This window comes from Ochotona princeps, chromosome 14, assembly GCF_030435755.1.
Source record: "Ochotona princeps isolate mOchPri1 chromosome 14, mOchPri1.hap1, whole genome shotgun sequence".
Classification (NCBI taxonomy): domain Eukaryota; kingdom Metazoa; phylum Chordata; class Mammalia; order Lagomorpha; family Ochotonidae; genus Ochotona; species Ochotona princeps.
The window spans coordinates 10,112,591-10,134,689 of NC_080845.1; the positions used below are offsets into that span (position 1 = coordinate 10,112,591).

A 22,099-nucleotide genomic window follows, 5' to 3' on the forward strand; every position below is an offset into this window, starting at 1 on the left:
GGTGGCATGTCCTGGCCTAGAGTTCCCCACCATCCTCACTTATATTAAAAAAACAAAAAACAAAAAACCAACAACAACAAACAACTGTGCTGGCATACTGGCATAGTTAACACAAATTTGGCATTAATCACTGCTTTTCTCCCAACAGTGTAACACTTGGTACAATGTAACCTAGGCAGTTGCATTGATACAGCTGAGAATGAAATACAGTACACTTCACTCTTTTTTAATCAGGCATTAAAGAAGATAATATCTGCATATGCACTTTATCCAAGTGTTTTTTTGTAAAGTATACAAGAAGACACATTTTAATTGCACTGATAGCTGTACATAAGTTACAGAATATTACCAAGACTTCTTTTTTTCCATTTTATCATTTTAAAGACTTAGTTATTTTTTATTTGGAAGGCAGACTTACAGAGAGCTATTCCATTTACTGGTTCATTTTCCAAATTGTTGTTATGGCCAGATCTGGGCAGGTCTGAAGCCAGGAGCTTCCTCTGAGTCTCCTGAGTGGGTGAAGGGTTCCAAGGACTTGAACCATCCTCTGCTTTCCGAGGTATGTAAGCAGGGAGTTGGATTGGAAGTGGAGTTGCCAGAGCTGGAACTGGTGACCATACGGGATGCTGACACTGCAGGCAGTAGCTTGGCCTATATGCTACTGCACAGGCCTCCCCTTTTTTTCTTAATTACTAATTATGATGTTGAATGGACTTGCGTTTTGAATGTTTGAACTATGCTAATATGTCTTGTTCCCCTTGTTTTTGACCTTCAGTTTGTGAAACTAAGCTAGTTAAAAATAAATTCCTCAGCTTAACAGTGGTTAAAGACATGAATTTGAGAAATCCTTTTTAAAAATAGTATTAAAAACTGGCCCACTGATTGTAGTTCTCAAAATATATGATTTTGCTGGCACTATGGCTCAGCTGGCTAGTTCTCTACCTACAGGTGTCACAGTCCTGTGTGCATGCGGGTTCGTATCCCAGCTACTCCTCTCACACCCATTTTATGAAGATTTATTCATTTTTATTGGAAAGTCTGATATACAGAGGAGGAGAGAGAGAGGAAGAACTTCCGTCCGATGATTCACTCCCCAAGTGTCCACAGTGGTGGGAGCTGAGCTGATCCGAAGCCAGGAGCCAGTAGCTTCTTCCCTATATATACAGGGAGGGGGAGAAACACAGAGGAAGATCTCTTGTCCCCTGATTCGCTCCCCCAGTGGCCGCACAGCTGGAATTGAGTCGATCCGAAGCCAGGAGCCTGGAGCCGCTTCCTGGTCTCCCAAGTGAGTGCAAGATCCCAAGGCTTTGGGCCATCCTCGACTGCTTTCCCAGGCCACAGGCAGGGAGCTGGATGGAAAACATGGCTGCTGGGATTAGAACCGGTGCGCATATGGGATTCTGGCGCTTGCAAGGCGAGGACTTTAGCAACTAGGCCACCACGCCTGGACCAAAAAAATTTTTTAAGGTTGGAATTAAGTCTTCAGGGCCCAGCGCCGTGGCCTAGCGGCTAAAGTCCTCGCCTTGAACATGCCGGGATCCCATATGGGCGCCGGTTCTAATCCCAGCAGCTCCACTTCCCATCCAGCTCCCTGCTTGTGGCCTGGGAAAGCAGTCGAGGATGGCCCAATGCTTTGGGATCCTGCACCCGCGTGGGAGACCTGGAAGAGGTTCCAGGTTCCCGGCATCGGATCGGCGTGCACCGGCCGTTGCGGCTCACTTGGGGAGTGAATCATCGGACGGAAGATCTTCCTCTCTGTCTGTTCTCCTCTCTGTATATCTGACTTTGTAATAAAAATAAATAAATAAATCTTAAAAAAAAGAATTAAGTCTTCAAATGTGTCTGAATGCATATTTTAGGTTAAGCTGAAAACTGCATTGAAAAGAAATGTTAGAAGTTATTCTCAGTGTTAGTACTCGCCTGTTTTAATGAAATAATTCACTTCTTGTTGCTCTAGCACCTAGCACAAGGTCTGACAATTGAATAAATTGAAGTTTTTCTTAAGAGATACTTGTTTGCAAAGATGTGGAGAGAGCGTATGCTTTCATCCACTAGTTCTTTATCCCATATGGGTGGCAGGGATCCAGCTACTTGGGCGATCATCTACTGCCTTTCCATGCATATTAGCAGGAAGCAAGATCAGATGAGAAGCTTCCAAATGGATGCTAGCCTTGTTGAGCGTCCTAATCCACAAACATAGGCCCTGCGTGTTTTTTAAGTTACTAAAAGTAGGAGAGAAATTAAAATGAGCTATGATTAATTGTTTTAATTGGAAAGGCAGATATGCAAAGAGAAGGAGATACAGAGATATATCTTCCATCTACTGGTTGACTCTCCAAGTGACTGTAACAGCCATCGCTAAGTTGATCTGGAGCCAGGAGCTTCTTCCAGGTCTCCCACATGGGCACAGGGTCCCAAGGCTTTGAGGTCATCCTCGTCTGCTTTCCCAGCCCACAAGCAGGAAGCTGGATGGGATGTGGAGCAGCGGGACACAAACCAGCGCCTGTATGGAATCTCGGTGCATGCAAAGCGAGGATTTAGCTACTAGTCTATTGCACTGGGCCCTGAAATGTGATCCTTTGAAATACTCTTTAACTCATGAGTATTCATATTTAACAAAAGAGTACAATTAAGACATTTATTTATTTGAAAGACATGGTTATAGATGTAGAAGTGAACTTCTCATCTGCTGATTTCCTCCCCAGAGGGCCTCAGCAGCCAGGGTTGGGGCAGACCAAATGGGTGCCAAGGACATAGGCACTCGGGTCATCCTCTGCTGCTTTCCCAGACACGTCAGTGGAGAACTGGAGTGAAGTGGAGTAGCTGCCAGTCAGACAGGTGCTCATTTGTTGTAGGTGGTAGCTAAGCAGCTGTGCTACAGCAAGTACTGTTTTATGGCATTACTTCTCAGTTCTGGAACAGTACGTAATACGCACTTCACACATTGTTGATCTGAAAGCCTTGTATTAGGTTGAGCCATATGAAATTGCTCATTTTAAATTTTTTAAAAATTGTAGGATGAACATTTATAGGATTCAGTATATTTTTTTTTCAAAGATACTCTGTATTGAAATAGATACAGAGAGAAGAGGAAGGAGGTAGAGATCTGCCATCTGCTGGCTCACTCCCCAAGTGGTTACAGAGCTGGGCTGGGACCCCCATCCAAGTCTTACACACGAGTGGCAGGGGCCCAGAGATCCACATGATCATCTTCTGCTTTCCCAGCTACATTAGCAGGAAGCTGAATTGAAAGTGAAGCAGCTGGAACCCAATCTGTATAGACAGTGGCTTAATCCTTTGTGCCACAAAACTAGCTCCAATTCATCTGCTTTTTATATTAATTTGCTTTTGCAGTTGTGTGATTTTTTTTTCAGTTCTCTTATTGATTTATGATAAAAACATTATTCTGGATGTCGGTTTGGTGGCTCAGCGTGCTAATCCTTCACCTGTAGTGCCAGCATCCCATATGAGTACCAGTTCTAGTCCCAGCTGCTCCACATCTGATCCAGCTCTCAACTTATGGACTGGCAAAGCATCCATCAGAGGATGGCACAATTCCTTGGGCCCCTGTGCCCACATGGGAGACCCAGAGGAAGCTCCTGACTTTAATTGTTTCAGCTCCAGCTGTTTGCAGTCATTTGGGCAGTGAACCAGTGGTTGGAGGATCTCTGTCTCGCCTCTATGTAAATCTGCCTTTGAAATAAAAACAAATCTTTAAAAATGTTGTTTTGTGTTTGTCAGTTCAGGTTGCTTTATTTAATAACTCACTTGATCAATTGATAGGGGAGAGAGGAGCTTAAGAGGGAAAGGGGACTATTTTATAACAATACTTTCTTTACACTTACAAAAATTTTCTTGTTTGAAGTCTTCTCAAGTGACATTTCTTGCTAGGTGTTTCCTAACATGCAGCATGGAGATGTTTTGGTATTTGTGGTTTCTCATACTTCTGTAGCTAAAGCATTACAGTGTTAAAACAACTTTCATCCAAGATAGTGTGTTTAATTGACCAATTTGGGAAATGCAGTTTTACTTTGACTTACTGTAATCAACATTTTGTATTCTGTGTGCTTTATTGTATGTATGTTTAAAGGATAATAATGATCAGTTTGGATAACTTGTGTATACTTTCCTTTTGAAGTAACACAGTTTTCTTTATTTTTAGTGCCACCATGGCAACTGCACCATACAACTACTCTTACATCTTTAAATATATTATTATTGGTAAGTTTCTCATATTCTTGTTCGCCATGAAGGTTAATGCACAAAGTATCTGTATGCTAAATGACCACTCCAAGTGGAATAGATTCTTGTTCCATGGAAAGCTAAAAACCCCCTCTCCTTCCCATTAAAAGTGTTTCTGTTGCATTTTGACCCTAATCTGGGTAATTTTCTGGTTCAGTTTTGTTTATCTTGTGATGTTAGTGATTTTTCAGGGTTATCTGAATGCTTGTTATTACCAGGAGTGAGTGCTGAAGCATTCCAAAAGTTCCATGAAAGTGCTTGAAACTCCCTGGGTTCCCAAAATGGTAGAGAACATTAATCATTAATTCAGAATAAGTTACGTAATGTACATTAAGGCTAACATTGATATTTTCTCCTTATGTTTCTTCTTTTTATACCCCCCTCCCTCACCTACCTGCCTTCAACATTTATTTGAAAGAGTAGATAGCCAGGAGCTTCATCTGGGCCTCTCTGCTGGATGACAGGGCCGAAACATCTGGTCTGTTGGTTTTCCTAGGCAATTAGCAGGAAGCTGAGCTAGAAGTGGAGCAGCTAGACAGTAACTGGGACCCATATGGGATGCTGGCTTCACAGGTGGTAGCTTCACTCACCATTCCACTATGCTGGCTCCTCTGAAGTTTCAAGATTTTGCTTTAATTGAAAGACTTTTTGCCTATCTTTCTTTTCTCCTCTCTCTTTCGTTTTCTCTCTCTCTCTTTATGAACTAATTTTTTTTGAAAGGACCAGATAGAGAGATGGAGAGAGGTCTTTGATGCTGGCTCATTCCCCACAGTGGCTGCGGCAGTTAGGACAGAAGCCTAGAACTCCATCTTGGACTCCCGTGAGGGTGGCAGGAACTTGGGGCATCTTCCAGCTTTCAAAGGTGTGATACCAGGGAGCTGAATCAGAAGTGGAGCTTCCAGGACCTGGCAGGACTGACCTGGTGCCTTTATGGTATGCCAGCATTGCAAGTTACAGCACCACAGCACCAGACCCAAGAGGAAAGCACTTTATGCTGTGTGTTCATGCTTAGTTCTAATAGAGTTCAAAGTTTATCCGTTTTTCATTTAATTCTTCACATTAGGTCACTTTTCTGTAATGTGGATCATAACTCATCCATCACCAACGGTTAAAATTGCTGTTAGATATTAAGAGATGACATCTTTTCTGAGTAATTTGCAAGTTTTTAAAATGTAATTTTGTAAGAGATTTTCAAAAGTGAGATACAATAGGAGACCTATTAAATCAAGCTTGATTTAATTTCTTATTTCTGTGTGTGTTACGTGCCCTATTTGTCACTGTTGAGAATCTTGCTTTATGTGCATGGGTTAAGGGGGGAAAACATATAGAACTTAAAACTACTTTATGTAAAAAATGTTGTTTTGTTAAAAGATTCTCAACTGGTGGCTTTATTAATAATTTGCAAGGAAATACTATTACTTGCTGAAGGTTGGGATATTCAATTGATATATTTCAGTAAAAAATGACTTCCAAATGTTTTTAGCCCATTGTAAACTAGGCTAATAGTTTTAAGTGTTCCAGAAACTTCTGATATAATACATAGTAAGGGTTATAGCAGTTACTGCATATGATAGTACGAAACTGAGAAATGTAATTGCCACCTGAAAATTTTTGTTTTGAACAGGGGACATGGGAGTAGGAAAATCTTGCTTGCTTCACCAATTTACAGAAAAAAAATGTAAGTTCAATATGTGAGATAAACCAGTAGAATCTTCACTTTAAAAAAAATGTCATTTTAGTGTACCACATGCATTTAAGTATAACCTTTCCCTCTGTTTTGCACTTTTAGATACAGTGATTTTTAAATAGATGCAGATAAAATGAATATGTTGGAAATGTTGATTTTTATATATAATCTGATTCACCTTTTCAGACTTCTTGAAAAGATGTAAAATTCATATAAATGCATTAGAATAGTATCAAATTGAAGTCTTATTTCTGATTTGCTGTAGAAATTGATCTGTTAAGAGAAATTTGCTGTATACATCATTTGTTTAGCTTTAAAATACTTGCATGATAGGGAAAAGGAGCAGTTTGTTGTAATTACTAAATACAGTTGAAATTACTTCTGTATCATTTTTGTGGTGCTTAGTATACTATAAAGGTTTGATGTAGGCTGCAATGAAATGTTCAGAAACCTGTGTGTTTTTATCAGAGATTAGTGTAGGTTTGAAATGTTAGATCCAGTGATAAGGACTAATAAGTCCTGTTATCTTAGGAATGGAGGAAGTATATAATTAATAAGTATATTAAATGTGATGATTTTCTTTGAGATACTGACAGTATTTTCCAGGATAGAAGCTTGAATTGCAACTCCTAGAGTCCTAAGCTGATTGATGATTTGTTACAGTTAAAGAGAGTCAGAAGACTGAAAACTGTAATGTTGGTATTGTGAAGGGTTCATTCAAGTCTTTACTGCACTGAACAGATGCTGTTAGTTCAGGGGCCAGCAGACCACGGCCAGTGTGCCAGATCCAGTCACTGGCTGTTTTGTAAATATTTTTGCTGGAACACAGCCATATCTGTGTTAGTATTGTGTGGGTGCTTGCATACTTCAGTGGTAGAGCTGAGCAGTTGTGACTTTTAGCCTATAAAACTTAAACTATTTAATGTTTGTTTCTTTACAAAAGTTTGCCATCCGCTATTCTAGTCCAGTCACATTTCTCTGACTTTTTTTTTCCCCTCCCAGTGTTAGGTTTAGTTTATTTATAGCCTACAGGTATTAGTAAGTCACTTGATTACTCATTGGGTTTTTCCTCACTAATCTTAATTTGAAGTTTTCTGAAAGTTGGGCTCTATTTTTTCCCTCCCTGACAGTTATGGCTGATTGTCCTCACACAATTGGTGTTGAATTTGGTACAAGAATAATTGAAGTTAGTGGCCAAAAAATCAAACTGCAGATCTGGGATACTGCAGGACAGGAGCGGTTTAGGGCTGTTACACGAAGCTACTACAGAGGAGCTGCAGGCGCACTTATGGTGTATGATATCACTAGGTAAGAGATTATACATTTTCACCCTTTCTTCTTGGAGAAGAACTCCATGTTGGGCAATGTGTAGTTTTTTATTTTTAAGTGTATAATTGTAGTAGAGCTTATTTAAGGGTTATGTAATTTCTTTAAGACGCCTTGCAAAATCTTGATGTAACATATTACTTTCCTGAAAGTTGGTAGAAAAATTAGGAGATGGTGGTGTGGTGGACCTTAGAGAAGATTACAGTTTGGAAAACAGCAGCAGATGGATTTAATTAAGGAGAAAAAGCTTTACTTGAAGTTTTGTTCCTTTCACTTCTGTGGCAACAACTCTGGAGGAGTTGCCGCACTCAGTAGTGTCAATGGAAGCTTGCGTTTTCTCGGGAAGTTCAGTGTACAGTCCTGCTGATCCCGCACGACACATGCTAGAAGTCCTTATGCTTACATTTGAATGTGTTTAAGTTTTAACTTGCTTGGATTCTATTTTTGTCCTGAAGTGGATTTCAGTGCTCAAAAATACTAGTTGCAGCACTGTTAAATTTATTTCAAAAGCTGTTTCTGGAAACTTAGAACATTTGACATAAAATAACAAAACTAGGTTCTAAAGATTGGACTTCACAGTGTGTGGTGACATATACCACTTCGTTAAATGATGTGCTGTTTGTCCTGAGTTAGAAAATGAACTGGATCACTGTTCACATAGCTGCAAGGCACTAAACGTGCATGATTTTGTCTTTTGGGGGAGTAGAATGGGTAAGTGGGGCCTAGTGATAAACTTGCAAGTGTATTCTTTTGGAAATGTGTATTTTATGTTTTCTTTTTAATTGTTTGAGAAGTCAGTAGAGAGCAAGCTCCCATCTACCTGCTGGTTCCTGCCGCAGATGCCTGCAGTGGCCACAAATGGACCAAGGTTCCCATGTGACTGGCAGCTAAGTGACTACTTGAGCATCACCTGCTGCTCCCCCAGGGTACACATTAGCAGGAAGCTGGAACCAGGTGCTCCAGCACGGGATGTAGGTGTTTCATCAGCGTGATGACTGCTCATCAGCTGTTCACTCCTTTACTCTGCACGAGTCCCAGGGCTCATCAGCATACCAAGATCCTGAGAAATTCTGTGGGCATGAGTTCATTTTACTGAGGAACATGTTTTGGGAAATGTTGGCTTGGAATAAATGGCAGTTGCTAACTATAATGATAGTGCTTATTAGAGTTTCAGTGACTATTAGATTTGTTGATTTTTAGGACAAAAAAGGTGAAACAAGCCTAATGTTCTTCACTGTAGCCAAGCAGTCAGTAGTAACATGACTACTGAATGGTAAATACAGATATCACATAATGAAAAAACATGCATTACTAAGATATAATATGGTGTTCTGTGCTTAGAATGTAGTTTGTTCTTGCTTTTAAACATACTTTTTCAGTCAAATCATCAAAAGTACTTTCAGCTAGAACCAACCAAAATGTCCACCAATTGATGGATAAACATCATGTGGTATATCTATACAGTGAAATATTATTTGACTATAAATGAAATAAAAGGGGTGAATATGTGGCCTAGCCATTAAGACTGGTTAGGATGCTTGGCATCTCATTCAAAATACCTGAATTCAGCCCTTACCTTTGGGCTGTCTGGTTTCAGCTTTCTACCTAATTAGATCCATACCCTGGGAGTCAGTAGTGTTGGCTAAGGTGATTAGATTGCTGGCCAACCCCATGGGAGACCTGCATTGTGGGCATTTTGGAGGGTGAGAACCGGCATTTGAGTATTAGTTGCTCTCTGTCTTAAGGCCCCTCTTGGGATGTCTGCCTTCTGTGTTAGAATGCCTGGGGCTGAGTCTCAGCTTGCAGTCCAGCTTTCTGATAATTCACACCCTGGAATGCAGCAGAAAATAGCTGAAATTTCTTGGGTCCCAGTTCCTTAGTAAGAAGATGCAGATGAGTTCCAGGCTCCTGGCTTTGGCCTGGCCAAGAACTGCCTATTAAAGGCATTAATAAATTAAATCAGCAAATGGAAGGTCTCTGTCTGCCTTTAAAATAAATAAACAGCAATCAAAAAATCCAGAATCTCATCAAGCTTTGTATGTCGTTGGATTAAAAAATAAATAAATAAATAAATAAAAAGTTATGGTATGTACTGTAATGTGGGTGAAGCTTGAGAACACACTGAAAAAAGCCGGACACAGATGACATATTTGTGATTCTACTTAAATATCCAGAACCAGAGAATCCATAGAGATAATGTATTGTCATATGTGACATAATGGATATGGGAATTACAAAAATATTCTAGAATTAGTAGAGATTAGTCCACAACTTTGCAAGTAGTCTGAGAACAAAATTGCATATTTTTGAAAGTGAAGGCTTTATGGTATGTTCACTGTAGCAGTAAAATTATTGCTGAAGAAAGGCTCCAAGCTTTAGGTGTTTTCTGGACACTAGCAATGCTTCATAGTGGCATTGATGTTGCAATTATGACACCAGGGTTTTTTTTTCCTGTTAATCTCTGAAAATCACAGATTTAAAAATACTTTTCGTCTTTGACATTAATTCTAATTGTTATAGATACCTCTGCTAAATTAACAGCACGACCCATATGACAGTAGTTTTGCTTCATCAGTTTCACATGTTAGAATTATTAAGATAATGTTATAGTTATTTTTTAGTCACTTAATTATTGCATAATTGAATTAGTGAATTTTAGATAGGTAACAACAATTCCAGAATCCTTGGCAAAAGTTAGGGTGTATGTTAATATTGGTTTATATGATGCTGAAAGTCTGTCTACAAAGGATATGTTTATTATAGTGATGGCAGTCTATAATTTACTCTGTATGTCAACTTTGAGATTTTAAAATTCATAGAAATCATTATAAGTGACTGAATTTATTTAAAAGGTTCCTGTGTTAGATGAAATGCAGCTTTTGTGTAAAAAAAGGATATATCAGAAGCATAAATCATGAACAGTGACAAAGTTGTGTTTTTTAAAAGATTTATTTATTAGATTTATTTTTATTGCAAAGTCAGCTATACAGAGAGGAGGAGAGACAGAGAGAAATACCTTCCATCCGATGATTCATTCCCCAAGTTACTGCCATCGCCAGTGCTGCACTGATCTGAAGCCAGGAGCCCAGATCCTCCTCCGGGTCTCCCACATGGGTGCAGGGTCCCAAGGCTTTGGGCAGTCCTCGACTGCCTTCCCAGGCCACAAGCAGGGAGCTGGATGGAAAGCAGGGCTGCCGGGATTAGAACCGGCACATATGGGATCCAAGCTCGTTCAAGGCGAGGCATTTAGCCGCTAGGTCATGACGCTAGGCCCTAAGTTGTATTTTTTAAAAATGATGTTTGGCCATTTGTTCCTCAGAAAAATTTTGAACATTGGAAAAAGGTGATATTTTGATATATTGATGTATTTTCTTCATTGAAGTGACGTTTTGCAAGATGATATTACCACAAAATAACTTGAGAAAATAATTCCACTTCTACTGGGAAAGGATTAAATAGTTGGAATACTGAGTTTTATGTGCTCACTGCCAACTGGAAATCATGGAATGTATTCACAAAGCTAGATTAGAAACACTTAGAGGACAATTTTGTATATGTAAAATGAGTTCTGGATCTGGCTTACACATCTGTTAATCTTTATGAGCTCACATGTAAAAGAAATAAAATGGATTCATGTTCTGTGGGTGTAAATCAGGAACTTCACAAAGTTCGTATTTGCTGGTTAACTCCCAGATGCCCACAATGGCCAAGGTTGGACCAGGGCTTAAAACTAGGTGGGAACAGGGTGGGTTTCCCATATTGGTGGCTGGGACTTAGTTGAGCCATCACCACGGCCCCTTGTCACCTCCCACCCCCATTTCTGTATTAGCAGGAATCGTAAGAGCTGGAACCAAATAGTAAACATCTGATAGGAGGCAGAGATATCTTAACCATTATGCCAAATGCCTGCCTCCAGTTTTTTTTTTTTTTTAAGATTTATTTATTTTATTACAAAGTCAGATATACAGAGAGGAGGAGAGACAGAGAGGAAGATCTTCCATCCGATGATTCACTCCCCAAGTGAGCCGCAGCGGCCGGTGCACGCCAATCCAAAGCCAGGAACCTGGAACCTCTTCCGGGTCTCCCACGCGGGTACAGGGTCCCAAAGCATTGGGCCGTCCTCGACTGCTGTCCTAGGCCACAAGCAGGGAGCTGGATGGGAAGTGGAGCTGCCGGGATTAGAACCGGCGCCCATATGGGATCCCGGCATGTTCAAGGCAAGGACTTTAACCGCTAGGCCACGGCGCAGGGCCCTCCAATTTTTTTTTAAGGTTTGTTTATTCTTATTGGAAAGGCAGATGTACAGAGGAGAGACAGAAAGAACTTCCATCCTCTGATTCACTCCCCAAGTGGCCAGAGTGGCTGGAGCTGAGCTGATCCAAAGCCAAGAGCCAGGAGCTTCTTCTGGATCTCCCACACTGGTACAGGGTCCCAAGCCTTGTGCCGTCCTCCACCGCTTTCCCAGGCCACAAGCAGGGAGCTGGATAGGAAGTAGAACAGCTGGGACACAAACCTGTGCCCACATGGGGATCCTAGCACATGCAAGGTGAGGATATTAGCCACTAGGCTACCGCACTGGGACCCAGAAATATATATATATATATTATGATTGATTTATTTTTATTGGAAAGGCAGATTTACAGAGAGAAAGATCCTCTGTCTGCTGGTCCATTCCCTATATGACCACAGTGGCAGAGATGAGCTGATCTGAAGCCAGCCAGGAGCCAGGAACTTCTTCCAGGTCTCCCACATGGGCACAGGGTCCCAAGCTTTGGGTCATCCTGTACTGCCTTTCCAGGCCACGAGCAGGGAGCTGGATGGAAAGTGTGACAAGCTAGAAATATTTTTAACTTCAAAAATTATCATATTATCACCATAACTTTGGCAGATTTTACTCTGTAACATTGTGCTTTACTGATACTTCTTGACTTATGAAATAGTAAGTCAAAATGCATTTAATACTCTGATAAATTACTGTGAAAATGGAAAATGTAACTTGAACCATGTTAATTCAGGGACATTTGTATTTATTTACTTTCCTAGGGACCACTGGGTTATGCAAACAGGCCTGTAAATTTCACTCGTTCATTTACTTTGAGCAAAGCTCCCATAGATTTTTAAACTCTTACTGGAAGAAAGTAGAGAAATAGTGCCGTCTAACCCTGAATGGTTTAGCTGTCTGGCAAATGGGAGTACAGAGTTAGGTAAATTTCCTTACTGATATGTAGGGACTTGAATTTCCAGTCACATGTAGGTATTAATTACCCTGCTAAAAGCAGTTTTCATGCTGTTTAATAATTAGCTTACTCTTTAAAAAAATTATTTATTTATTTGAAAGGCAGAGTATGCGGAGGGAGGAGGCAGAGAGAGAGACTGAGAGAGAACACGCGCCCATGCTCCCATCTGCTGGTTCATTCTCCAAATGGCCACAACAAATTAAATTGGGCTAATCCAAAGCCAAGAGCCTGGAGCCTCCCCCAGTTTTCCAACGCAGGGGTCCAAGGCGTTGGGTCATCTTTTGCTGCCTTCCCGGACATGTTAGCAGGGAGCTAGATCAAAAGTGGGCAGCTGGTACTTGAACTGGCACCCTTACGGGATGTAGATGTTGCGTGCACTGGCTCCATTATTACTAAGTAAAGGTGGAATTATTAGTGCATTTGGCTGTCTTGGATTTTAGTTGAAAATAAAAATTAAAAGACAAGTGCAGAAAGGTTTTCCATTGACTATGTTGTTGGCAGGGCATTTTAGTACTACTAGGGCTCCATTTTTTATGGAAAATATGAATGCCTTAAATTTTTTTTTTTTTAATTTGACTAGCAGTTGAGGTCAGAACTTGATATTGGTTGCTTGTCTTATTCCCTGCTTGCTTATCTATTTATTGACATGCGTTTAAATGTCAACATACTCTGACATATCATAGTTGTTAGATATTGAGTTATTTATTTCAAATCATGGGTTTGACTTGACTTTTGAAAAGTATATGGTTATTTTTTTGTGTGTGTGTGTTTTGTCTTCTCTCTTTTTTTTTTAATTATTTATTATTTAACTTCAGTAATTACATTGTATTATGTGACACAGTTTCATAGGTACTTGGGTTCTCCCCACCCCTCCCCAAACCCTCCCACCATGGTGGATTCCTCCACCTTGTTTATATGGTTATATTTCATCACTGTTCTCTGAGTAGCTAGTCAAAGCAAAAGTACTTTTAGAATATTAATGTATATATCTTAACTATTTAGAGTTCCTTTTTATGTTAAAATGGTAATTGTATGTGGAAGTCATAAATTTAAATTCTAATTTTTTGCAGAAGAAGTACATATAATCACTTAAGCAGCTGGTTGACAGATGCAAGGAATCTCACCAATCCAAATACTGTAAGTTAAAAGACATCCTACTCAGAAAATTTAAGGTCTAAGGTAATTCAAACAGGAAGCTATTGACTAGTCAGAGTTTGTGTTTGGGTACCAAGAAGGAGCACATCTTTACTGTATTCTAATTGAAAACATCTTAATTTATGTTTTTCATATTATTCTAGGTTTTATATTTTTTTGGGTTTTGTTTATGGTTTTTAAAGAAATGAAAGTTGTGGTGTGAGATAGCATATCAAGTGGAAGCTGTGAAATTTAGTTGTAGTTCTGTGCATAGATGATGTGCGTTCTTGGTTCCTCAGAGGTTATAATCTAGCAACCAACCAATCAACAGGTATGCAGTTAATTATGCTGCGAAGAAAGAATTCCAGGAACAGTGTGAGGACAGGCACTGAGTGGTGACTGACACTGGGCTTCTCAAGTATCCGGCTTGCCTCTCACTTCGCGCCTGGCAGGAGGCTGGTTCAGTGACGTGTGTCATCAGTGATGAGGGTGACTTTTACAGGCACATACAGTTTAATCATTTCGAAAATTAGTTAATGTATCTCTGCTACTTAGGGACTGTTGTGGAACTTTGACATTGTTACTGCTGTAAATGCACCTAACAGATTATAGATAAATGTTATAGATGAATGTTCTTAACAGCTTTATTTGCGAAAGTCAAGAAGTGGAAACCCAACTTGGCCAAGGACAACTGAATGATTTAAACATTCTGGGTATCCTTGCTGGGGAATATGTAGCCATACATAGGGATGAATTAGTGTACATGTGAATGCTATGTGACTCTCAAGGGCATTGCGCTGCATACAAAAAGCCAATATCAAAGGCTAGAGTGTGTGTTTCCATTTGTGGAACACTTTCAGTATGATAGCTTTATAGTTAACAGATGGAGATGAGTGGTTGCCAGGGGTTGGTGATAGGGATGGGAGGGTTTGAGTGGTGTAACCATAGTTAAGAGTGACACCAGGTGATTCCCTGGTTTTGAAGGAACAGCTCAGTATTGCAATTGTGACAGCACAAATCCATACCTGTGATAAAACTGGTTGAACTACACATACCTGCGAGCACATGGATGTGAGTGTGTGAAAACTATAAAGTCTGAGAAAGAGCTGTAGGTCATACTCATGTCTGTTTCCTGTTTGAGAGTGTGTAATTTGACTGTTTCCCAAGGTACCTGCTTTTTCCTAAGAACTTCACAGAGCTTCCTTTAACTTTCGTGTACTGTCACTGTATGGATGATTTCAAAGTGAATAGAGGTATATATTTTGCCTTGGATTTGAACTAATTATGTGAAGTCCCCATATGCTACCCCTAGTTTTTCTCTCCCTGGATACACACAAAGACTTTTGTTAGCACTTGACACAACCTCAGTCGTGCCTAGGGAGGCTGTGGGATAGCACAACATGTCTCTGTAGGCCACAAGTGAAAGGGGTTTAGATTTCTACCAACTGGAAAATTTCCTCTTACCACCCACTGAAGTATAGGCCTTGGGGACATGACTCTGCCATATTTCAGCTGCAGTTTCCTCACCAGTAGTCTAATGGTTTTTAAAACTTTCTAAAAAAACAGAAAAACACAACTTTCTGAGGTTCCTATACCTTTTGAGAATTTGATGAAAGCCATTAGTCTTCTTGCCCAGGGAATGTTCATGTTTATAAAGCGCTTTACATTTAATTTCAGGACAATCATAGACCTCTTGGAGCTTGTCTGTAGACTCTGATAATCTTAGATAATACAGGATTTGAGCAATTTTTGGCCTGAGGACCACATTTGGCCTCGACTGCTTTTTAGTGTCTTGCTTAACTGAGGATGGTTTTTATGTTCTTACAAAGTAAAAAGTAAAAAAATACAACAAAGAAGAATATGCAGCAGGAACTCTGGGGTCACAACCTGAGAAATAAACTGTCCACGCAGCTCATCAGGACTGCCTCAGTTCTTTGTACTGATGACTGTGATTCTCTGGTTCTACCTGCTGATTAATTGCTGATAGTTAGCAGGGCCTTGAAAAGTTCATGGAATGGGCCCAGCGCCGTGGCCTAGCAGCTAAAGTCCTCACCTTGAACATGCCGGGATCCCATATGGGCGCCGGTTCTAATCCCGGCAGCTCCTCTTCCCATCCAGCTCCCTGCTTGTGGCTTGGGAAAGCAGTTGAGGACGGCCCAAACCTTTGGGACCCTGCACCCGCGTGGGAGACCTGGAAGAGGTTCCTGGCATCGGATCGGCGCGCACCGGCCCGTTGCGGCTCACTTGGGGGAGTGAAACATCGGATGGAAGATCTTCCTCTCTGTCTCTCCTACTCTCTGTATATCCGGCTTTCCAATAATAATAATAAAATAAAATAAAAAAAAGAAAAGTTCATGGAATAAACTATGTACAGATTTCAAAAATTTTTTGCAATAAAGTATTTAACTTTTTTTTTTGAGATTTTATTTATTTGAAAGGCAGAGTTACAAAGAGATAGATCTTCTATCTAGTGGTTCACTCCTCAAGTGGTTGCAATAACCAACGCAAGGCCAGGCTGAAGCCAGGAGCTTCATCTGGGTCTCCCACATGGGGTCAGGGGCCTAAAGATTTGGGCCATCCTCCCAAAGCCTTGGGACCCTGCACCCCCGTGGGAGACCTGAAAGAAACTCCTGGCTTTGAATCAGCGCAGCTTTGGCTGTTGTGGTCACTTGGGGAGTGAATCATTGGATGGAAGCTCTTCCTCTCTGTCTCTCCTCCTCTCTGTATATCTGAATTCGCAATAAAATTAAATAAATCTTAAAAAAAAAAAAGACTTGAGCCATCCTCCACGGTTTTCCTGGGTTCATTAGGCAAGGAGCTGGATCAGAAGTGGAGCGGCTGAGACTCTTAACAGGAATCCACATGGATGCTGGCGCCACAATTGGCAGCTTAAACTGTTATGCCACAGTGCTAACCCTTAACTTCTTTTAAATTTATTTCCCCATGAATTTGTTGAAGTACCCTCATGCTTCATTTCCTTTTTTAAAAAGGCCCAAGTGGTTTTCTGTTCACAGTTTTATATTTCACAGTTTGAATGGTTGACTTAAATGATTGCTTTTGTTTTAAGATATTTTTCTTTTGATCACAAATTAGGTAATAATTCTCATAGGAAATAAAGCAGATTTGGAAGCACAGAGAGATGTTACATATGAAGAAGCCAAACAGTTTGCTGAAGAAAACGGTGGGTTCTTTTAAGACTTAATGATCACACTTGGGAGAATTGCTAAGGAAAGGTGGGATTTTTGTTATTGAAGACTGATGGTTTTCAAAAAATGCAAACTGCTAAAAAAAACCCTCCAGAATGAGGAAATGTGTTTCTGTGAGATTCTTGTTAAGAATATGAATACTATTAATGACAGATAACAATGCTGTCCATGTTAAACTTCCTTTTCCATAAAATAATGTGATGGCTGAACAAGCTACTAGGCAACTTCTGTTCAGATGTTAACTGAAGAGAATGCAATTGCAAGTGAGTTTGAAATGTCCTCATTATAATCTGAATTTTATTTTTAGGGTTATTGTTCCTTGAAGCAAGTGCAAAAACGTAAGTATCGCTGAAATTCAAATGTTTTCAGTTATGTTCAAGTTTAATACAAAACCAAATTTATGAGAAGCATATAATGTATTTGTACATTTAACATATAATACATAAAAGCTGCAGCAGGAAAAATCCTAAACAAACATTTCTTCTGTCTCATGTTTCAGAATAACAGTTTTCCACTGTCCTTGCAAGGTTGTACCTTGGTTATGCCATTGGGAAACCCAGGTTAATAAATGAAACCATGTTCACATTTCAGAAGTGCGTAGTCATCTCAGACCCAAGCTTGGCTAGTCTGTTGGTGTTACTGTACCTCAGAGATCCTGTGAAAAGGCACAGCTTACAGAAATACTCAGTGTCTAAGCAGAAGTGTAATGAGGGTTCTTCCATGTCCCAATCATAGATTGTCATTTATTAAGCCCCCAAATCCTGCAGGAGTAGTAAGGGGTTCTCCTGTTTTTGTTAGTATTGGTACTGTGATGTTATTTCTAAGCCAGCTGAAGTGTTAACAACGTTAGCACAAATATGTCACCATCACATAAAACAACACAGTTCATGTTTGGCTGATCATATCAATCAAATCTTAGAATGCTGTTCAGCATGTTTGAGATTTCATTTCTCTTTGGAGTCTCTGCTGCAGAAATGGCCCATCTCAACTGTCATGTCATTTATTAACAATCTTAGTTACTTGTTGTTTTAGTGATTGGAGCACATCTGATAGATAGGGGTTTGTGCAGAAAGCTCTTAGAATAATGTTTACACTCTTTCCATAGAATACATCCCCATGTTCTCTTAGCTCAGTCCTCCCATTAGATGACAGTGGCTAAGTTGAAGACACCATGGCACTTGAATAAAGATAAAGATCAGTGTATAATGTCTTAATTCAGTAGGAAGTGGTGGTTCTTGAATAAAGTTGTCACTTGCCTCTTAGGGGAGAAAATGTAGAAGATGCTTTCCTTGAGGCTGCCAAGAAAATCTACCAGAACATTCAGGATGGAAGCCTGGATCTGAATGCCGCCGAGTCCGGTGTGCAGCACAAACCCTCCGCGCCGCAGGGAGGCCGGCTAACCAGTGAACCCCAGCCCCAGAGAGAAGGCTGTGGCTGCTAGTGACCTCTCGGCTCTGGCCCTCATTTGACCTTTCACCTCTGTCTGTTGGAAGCAGTGCTTTTTACTGCCTCCTTGTCTTCTGTACATCTTACTGGGTTTAATTAAAAACAAAACTCTGTTGTAAAAACAGTTTAACACAATACTAAACTGCTAAACAACTAGATGTAATCAGGTTATCAAAGGCAAGTAGAGTAATAAATCTCTCCTGCATGGTGAATCTAGACTTTTTTCCCCTTGATTGTCCTTGTGATAGCTGTCACCAGTATATGATTTAAACTGAGCACTGATGCTGGACTTCATGATTTTTGCCCTCCCTTTCCGGCAAGGCTTCATTCGTATGGTTTAATTTGGTATCTTATGCCTTTCCACATCTTTTAACTGTTCAAGTATGTTTGGTGTAACCTACAAGTTTATCGCTGTGAAATGACTTCTGATGGTAGAGCAAGGGGTTCTATAACCGCATTTTTGTTGGATAAATTCCCTGTTGTGGGTGGCATTTTTCTTGACAAGGTTTGCTTCTGTCTTAGCCTTGCACAGGGAAAAATATCTGTTTATCTTTTGTGCTTAATTAATAGCTTTATTTTTTTTTTTACATTATTTTATCCTTTCTTTTTAACAGAAAGTAAATATGTATAAAATTTGAAGGAACCGAACTAACAATACATTCTTTGTATATTATTTTAATGAAGAAAATAAATTGATTACTGGCGTTGGAACAGTATAAAATACCAGTTTGTACAGTATGACCTACATGTGACCATGTTTCTCCCTCCATTTCACATCAGAGTAGACATGTCTGCAGTTCACAGGTAATACTGGCTCCACCCCTTGGTGCTGGCAGTGTTGGGGACATTATGCTGGAAAGAGCTCCCAGCTTCAAAGGATGAACACTAGCCAACTCTGTTCCATCTCTGCACTGTGGCTTACCTGCTGATTTTCCTAACTATTCTTGTGCAATTGACAATGTGCTAACCTGCTTTTCTCTTTTTGTAAACATTTTGCATTACAGGCTGCATTCTTGCCTTACTGTATAGAAAAAGAAAAAAGGCTGGGTTTATTATTGCACATTTTAAGCTTTTATATCTTCTCTTCTTGGAATGGTCAGATTCTGAACCGGACAGGCAGAACCACAAATCTGCTGTTAAGGGATTTTAATTGTGCATTTTTAACACTACAGTGAACTAATTTGATATCCCTTGTGTTCTTAGTATGAGGGGCTATTGTATGACATGTTGGCATAAATTGTTTTGTGAAAGAGCAGGTGTTTCTGATGGTGTTTCAGTGTTTGTGCTGATGCCGAGTGTACCTTGTTACTTTGCACTAGTCAGCCTGGCTACTGAAAAGAATCCTGTATGGCAAGAGAAACAATCTGAATTCTTTAGACAACAAATATGATTTACTGAGCTCTTCACCTCTAATTGCTTTCTAGTTGAGTTTATGGTTCAGTGGCTGGTAATTGAGAAGTTATTTGAAGCAGAATAGGTAAACCTCTACGTATTATATAAAATGCACTCAGCTTACCTACTGTGTTTAAAATACACATTTTAAATCCCTCTTGACAGACACTAGCGTACATCTTTCTGGGTTGTAAACATGTGATAGTACCAGAGTCTTGTATAGTCATTGTTAAATAAAACCCAAACTGGAATGTGCAGAAAATAGGGTTTGGTTAATTTGTGGACTCATTTTTATTTCTGTCTTTGTTTAATTTTCAAAGTAAGATTGCTGGAGTATAGATTCGTACATTCTGTTAAAGACTTTCTGTGCCCCACTTCGCTTACACTGTTGGATCACAAGGGATTCTCCCAGGGACCATGACCTACTAGTGAGTATGTATTTACAAAAGCAAAACCAACAACCCGCCCCGTTACGGGATGAGAGGTAGCGATCACAAGGGACAGACTTCCGCTTGTCCCGGTGCAATATCCAGATTTCCGAAGTTAGTTACAGTGGGTCTTGTTTATGTGATGGAAGGAATTATTCAGACTGCTGTACCCTTCATTTGATGTAACGAAATGCTATTAATCTAAATATTTGTAAATAAAGTACCTGTATCTAGATTAAATTAAATTTGGTTGCATTATTTTCTGAACTATAATAGGATTTATTTTTTTCTGGTTAGTTATTTGGTGTAAGTTGCAGTTTCGATTGCAGAGCTGTAATGACTGGTGTGTAGACGTATATGTATGTAGCACACAGAGCCACCCCGCCGAGTAGCTGAGCCAGTTTGATCTTCCTGTTTGCATCAGTCTTTGTGGCGTGTTCCTTGTCCGGTTCAAGATCAGCACATGCGTTGTCTGGTGGTCTGGTGGTGTTCTCCCTTGACTGTACTTGAGGCCAAATTCATTTTGTGCATGTGTAAACTTGGGTGCTCATAAAATAGAGGAGCAGATTGTCATATTGTAACATCTCTGTGCCTGATGTGGGCAAGTACACTTTGGAGACAATGTGAAAGTTTTAATTCTTAATCCACGAGAGCTTCCTGCTTGTTCAGGTTGCCTGCTTCTCTGGGTTACTTGTTAGTCCTCGCATCTATGGGGAGGCTCTCCCATTGGTAATTGGTGCTCAGTACCACTTATGCATCAGACATTCCAGTACAATGTTCACGTATCTTTCATGGATAATAAAGTGTTTGATGAGGTATCCTTGATTTTTATTTTTTGTTGATGTTTTACATGTAACACTTGTTCAAAATAGTAAGATTTCTTGGGGAAAAATGTCTACTAAACCCAGATATTTGGCTTCATATAACTTCTCTACTTCAGTTAGACCCTGGTTTTGGCTTGTATCTACTGTAAAGTGATAAATGGTACAGTTTACAGGGGAGATATTTCAGTGTTATTCAACATGGGCCCAGAGAACTCTGTCCCTAAAGATGTCAGTAATTGTGAATAGGCCAAGGTTTTTAGCATTTAGATAAGATTTGAGAAATTAAAAGAATGCAAACACAGAAGACATGTCCCTTTCCCACTGTTTTTTTAAAATAGATGTCTTCTAGAACTTGTATGTCACTTGTGTTACCTTTGTAATAATCATGTTTATGCCATTTCTTAATGGTCTAGTTCTCACCGTTTACTCTTCAGAAGTACAAAGTTCCGACACTAACGTACTGCGCTGTTATGTATTGCACCACGGTGTAACACGTGTTAGGACTCAAAAGCTGTCTACTAGAAAACAGTTCTTGGCAGTCTTTTAAAACCAGTCTATTGCATGTTTGCCCATTGATAATCCATACAACTGTGACTGAACTTGCTTTTTTTTTTTAAATCTTGAATGGTGGGGGGCTGGCACCATGGTGTAGGTTGAGCCTCTGTGTTGCTGGCATCCCATATGGGTATTGGTTCACATCCCAGCTATTCCACTTCCAGTTCAGCTCTTTATAGTCTGGGACAGCAGCAGAGGATGGCACAAGTCTGAGCCCCTGCACCCACATGGGGCACCCAGAAGCTGCTCCTGGCTTCAGATTTTCTGAACTCCAGCTATTACAGCCATTTGGGGGGGGGGGGTGAACCAGTGGGTAGACCATCTGTATCTACTTTATGTACCTTCAAATAAAAATAATAATAAAAGTCTTGAGTGTCAGCACCCATTTGCTGGTTCACTCCCTAAATGCTGGTAATGGGCAGAGCTGGATGAGGCCAGGCTGAAGCTGGTATTCAGTCCATATTCCTATGTAGGTGGCAGGAATCCAGTCACTTCAGCCATCACTTCTGCCTCCTAGGTCCGCATTAATAGGAAGCTGGACTCAGGAGCCAGGCACAGGCATTGAACATGGACATTGTTTTCATTGTTTCGTAAAGGGAGATTGACAGAAGGAGAAACCGAG

The 22,099-nt window shown here is 40.1% G+C and overlaps 1 protein-coding gene across 1 annotated transcript in view; it reads left to right on the forward strand.

Annotated features, from left to right (window-relative positions):
* The window catches only part of RAB14 (RAB14, member RAS oncogene family), a 28,940-nt gene extending 8,597 nt beyond the window's left edge, over positions 1-20,343 (forward strand). Inside the window, exons 2-8 of the mRNA XM_004594964.2 lie at positions 4,163-4,221; positions 5,867-5,920; positions 7,060-7,237; positions 13,563-13,629; positions 16,720-16,807; positions 17,140-17,170; positions 18,096-20,343. Coding sequence (XP_004595021.1) covers positions 4,170-4,221; positions 5,867-5,920; positions 7,060-7,237; positions 13,563-13,629; positions 16,720-16,807; positions 17,140-17,170; positions 18,096-18,273 — 648 coding nt within the window. The 5' untranslated portion in view covers positions 4,163-4,169 and the 3' untranslated portion in view covers positions 18,274-20,343. The remainder of the gene's footprint in view (positions 1-4,162; positions 4,222-5,866; positions 5,921-7,059; positions 7,238-13,562; positions 13,630-16,719; positions 16,808-17,139; positions 17,171-18,095) is intronic.
* Positions 20,344-22,099: the final 1,756 nt, after the last annotated feature.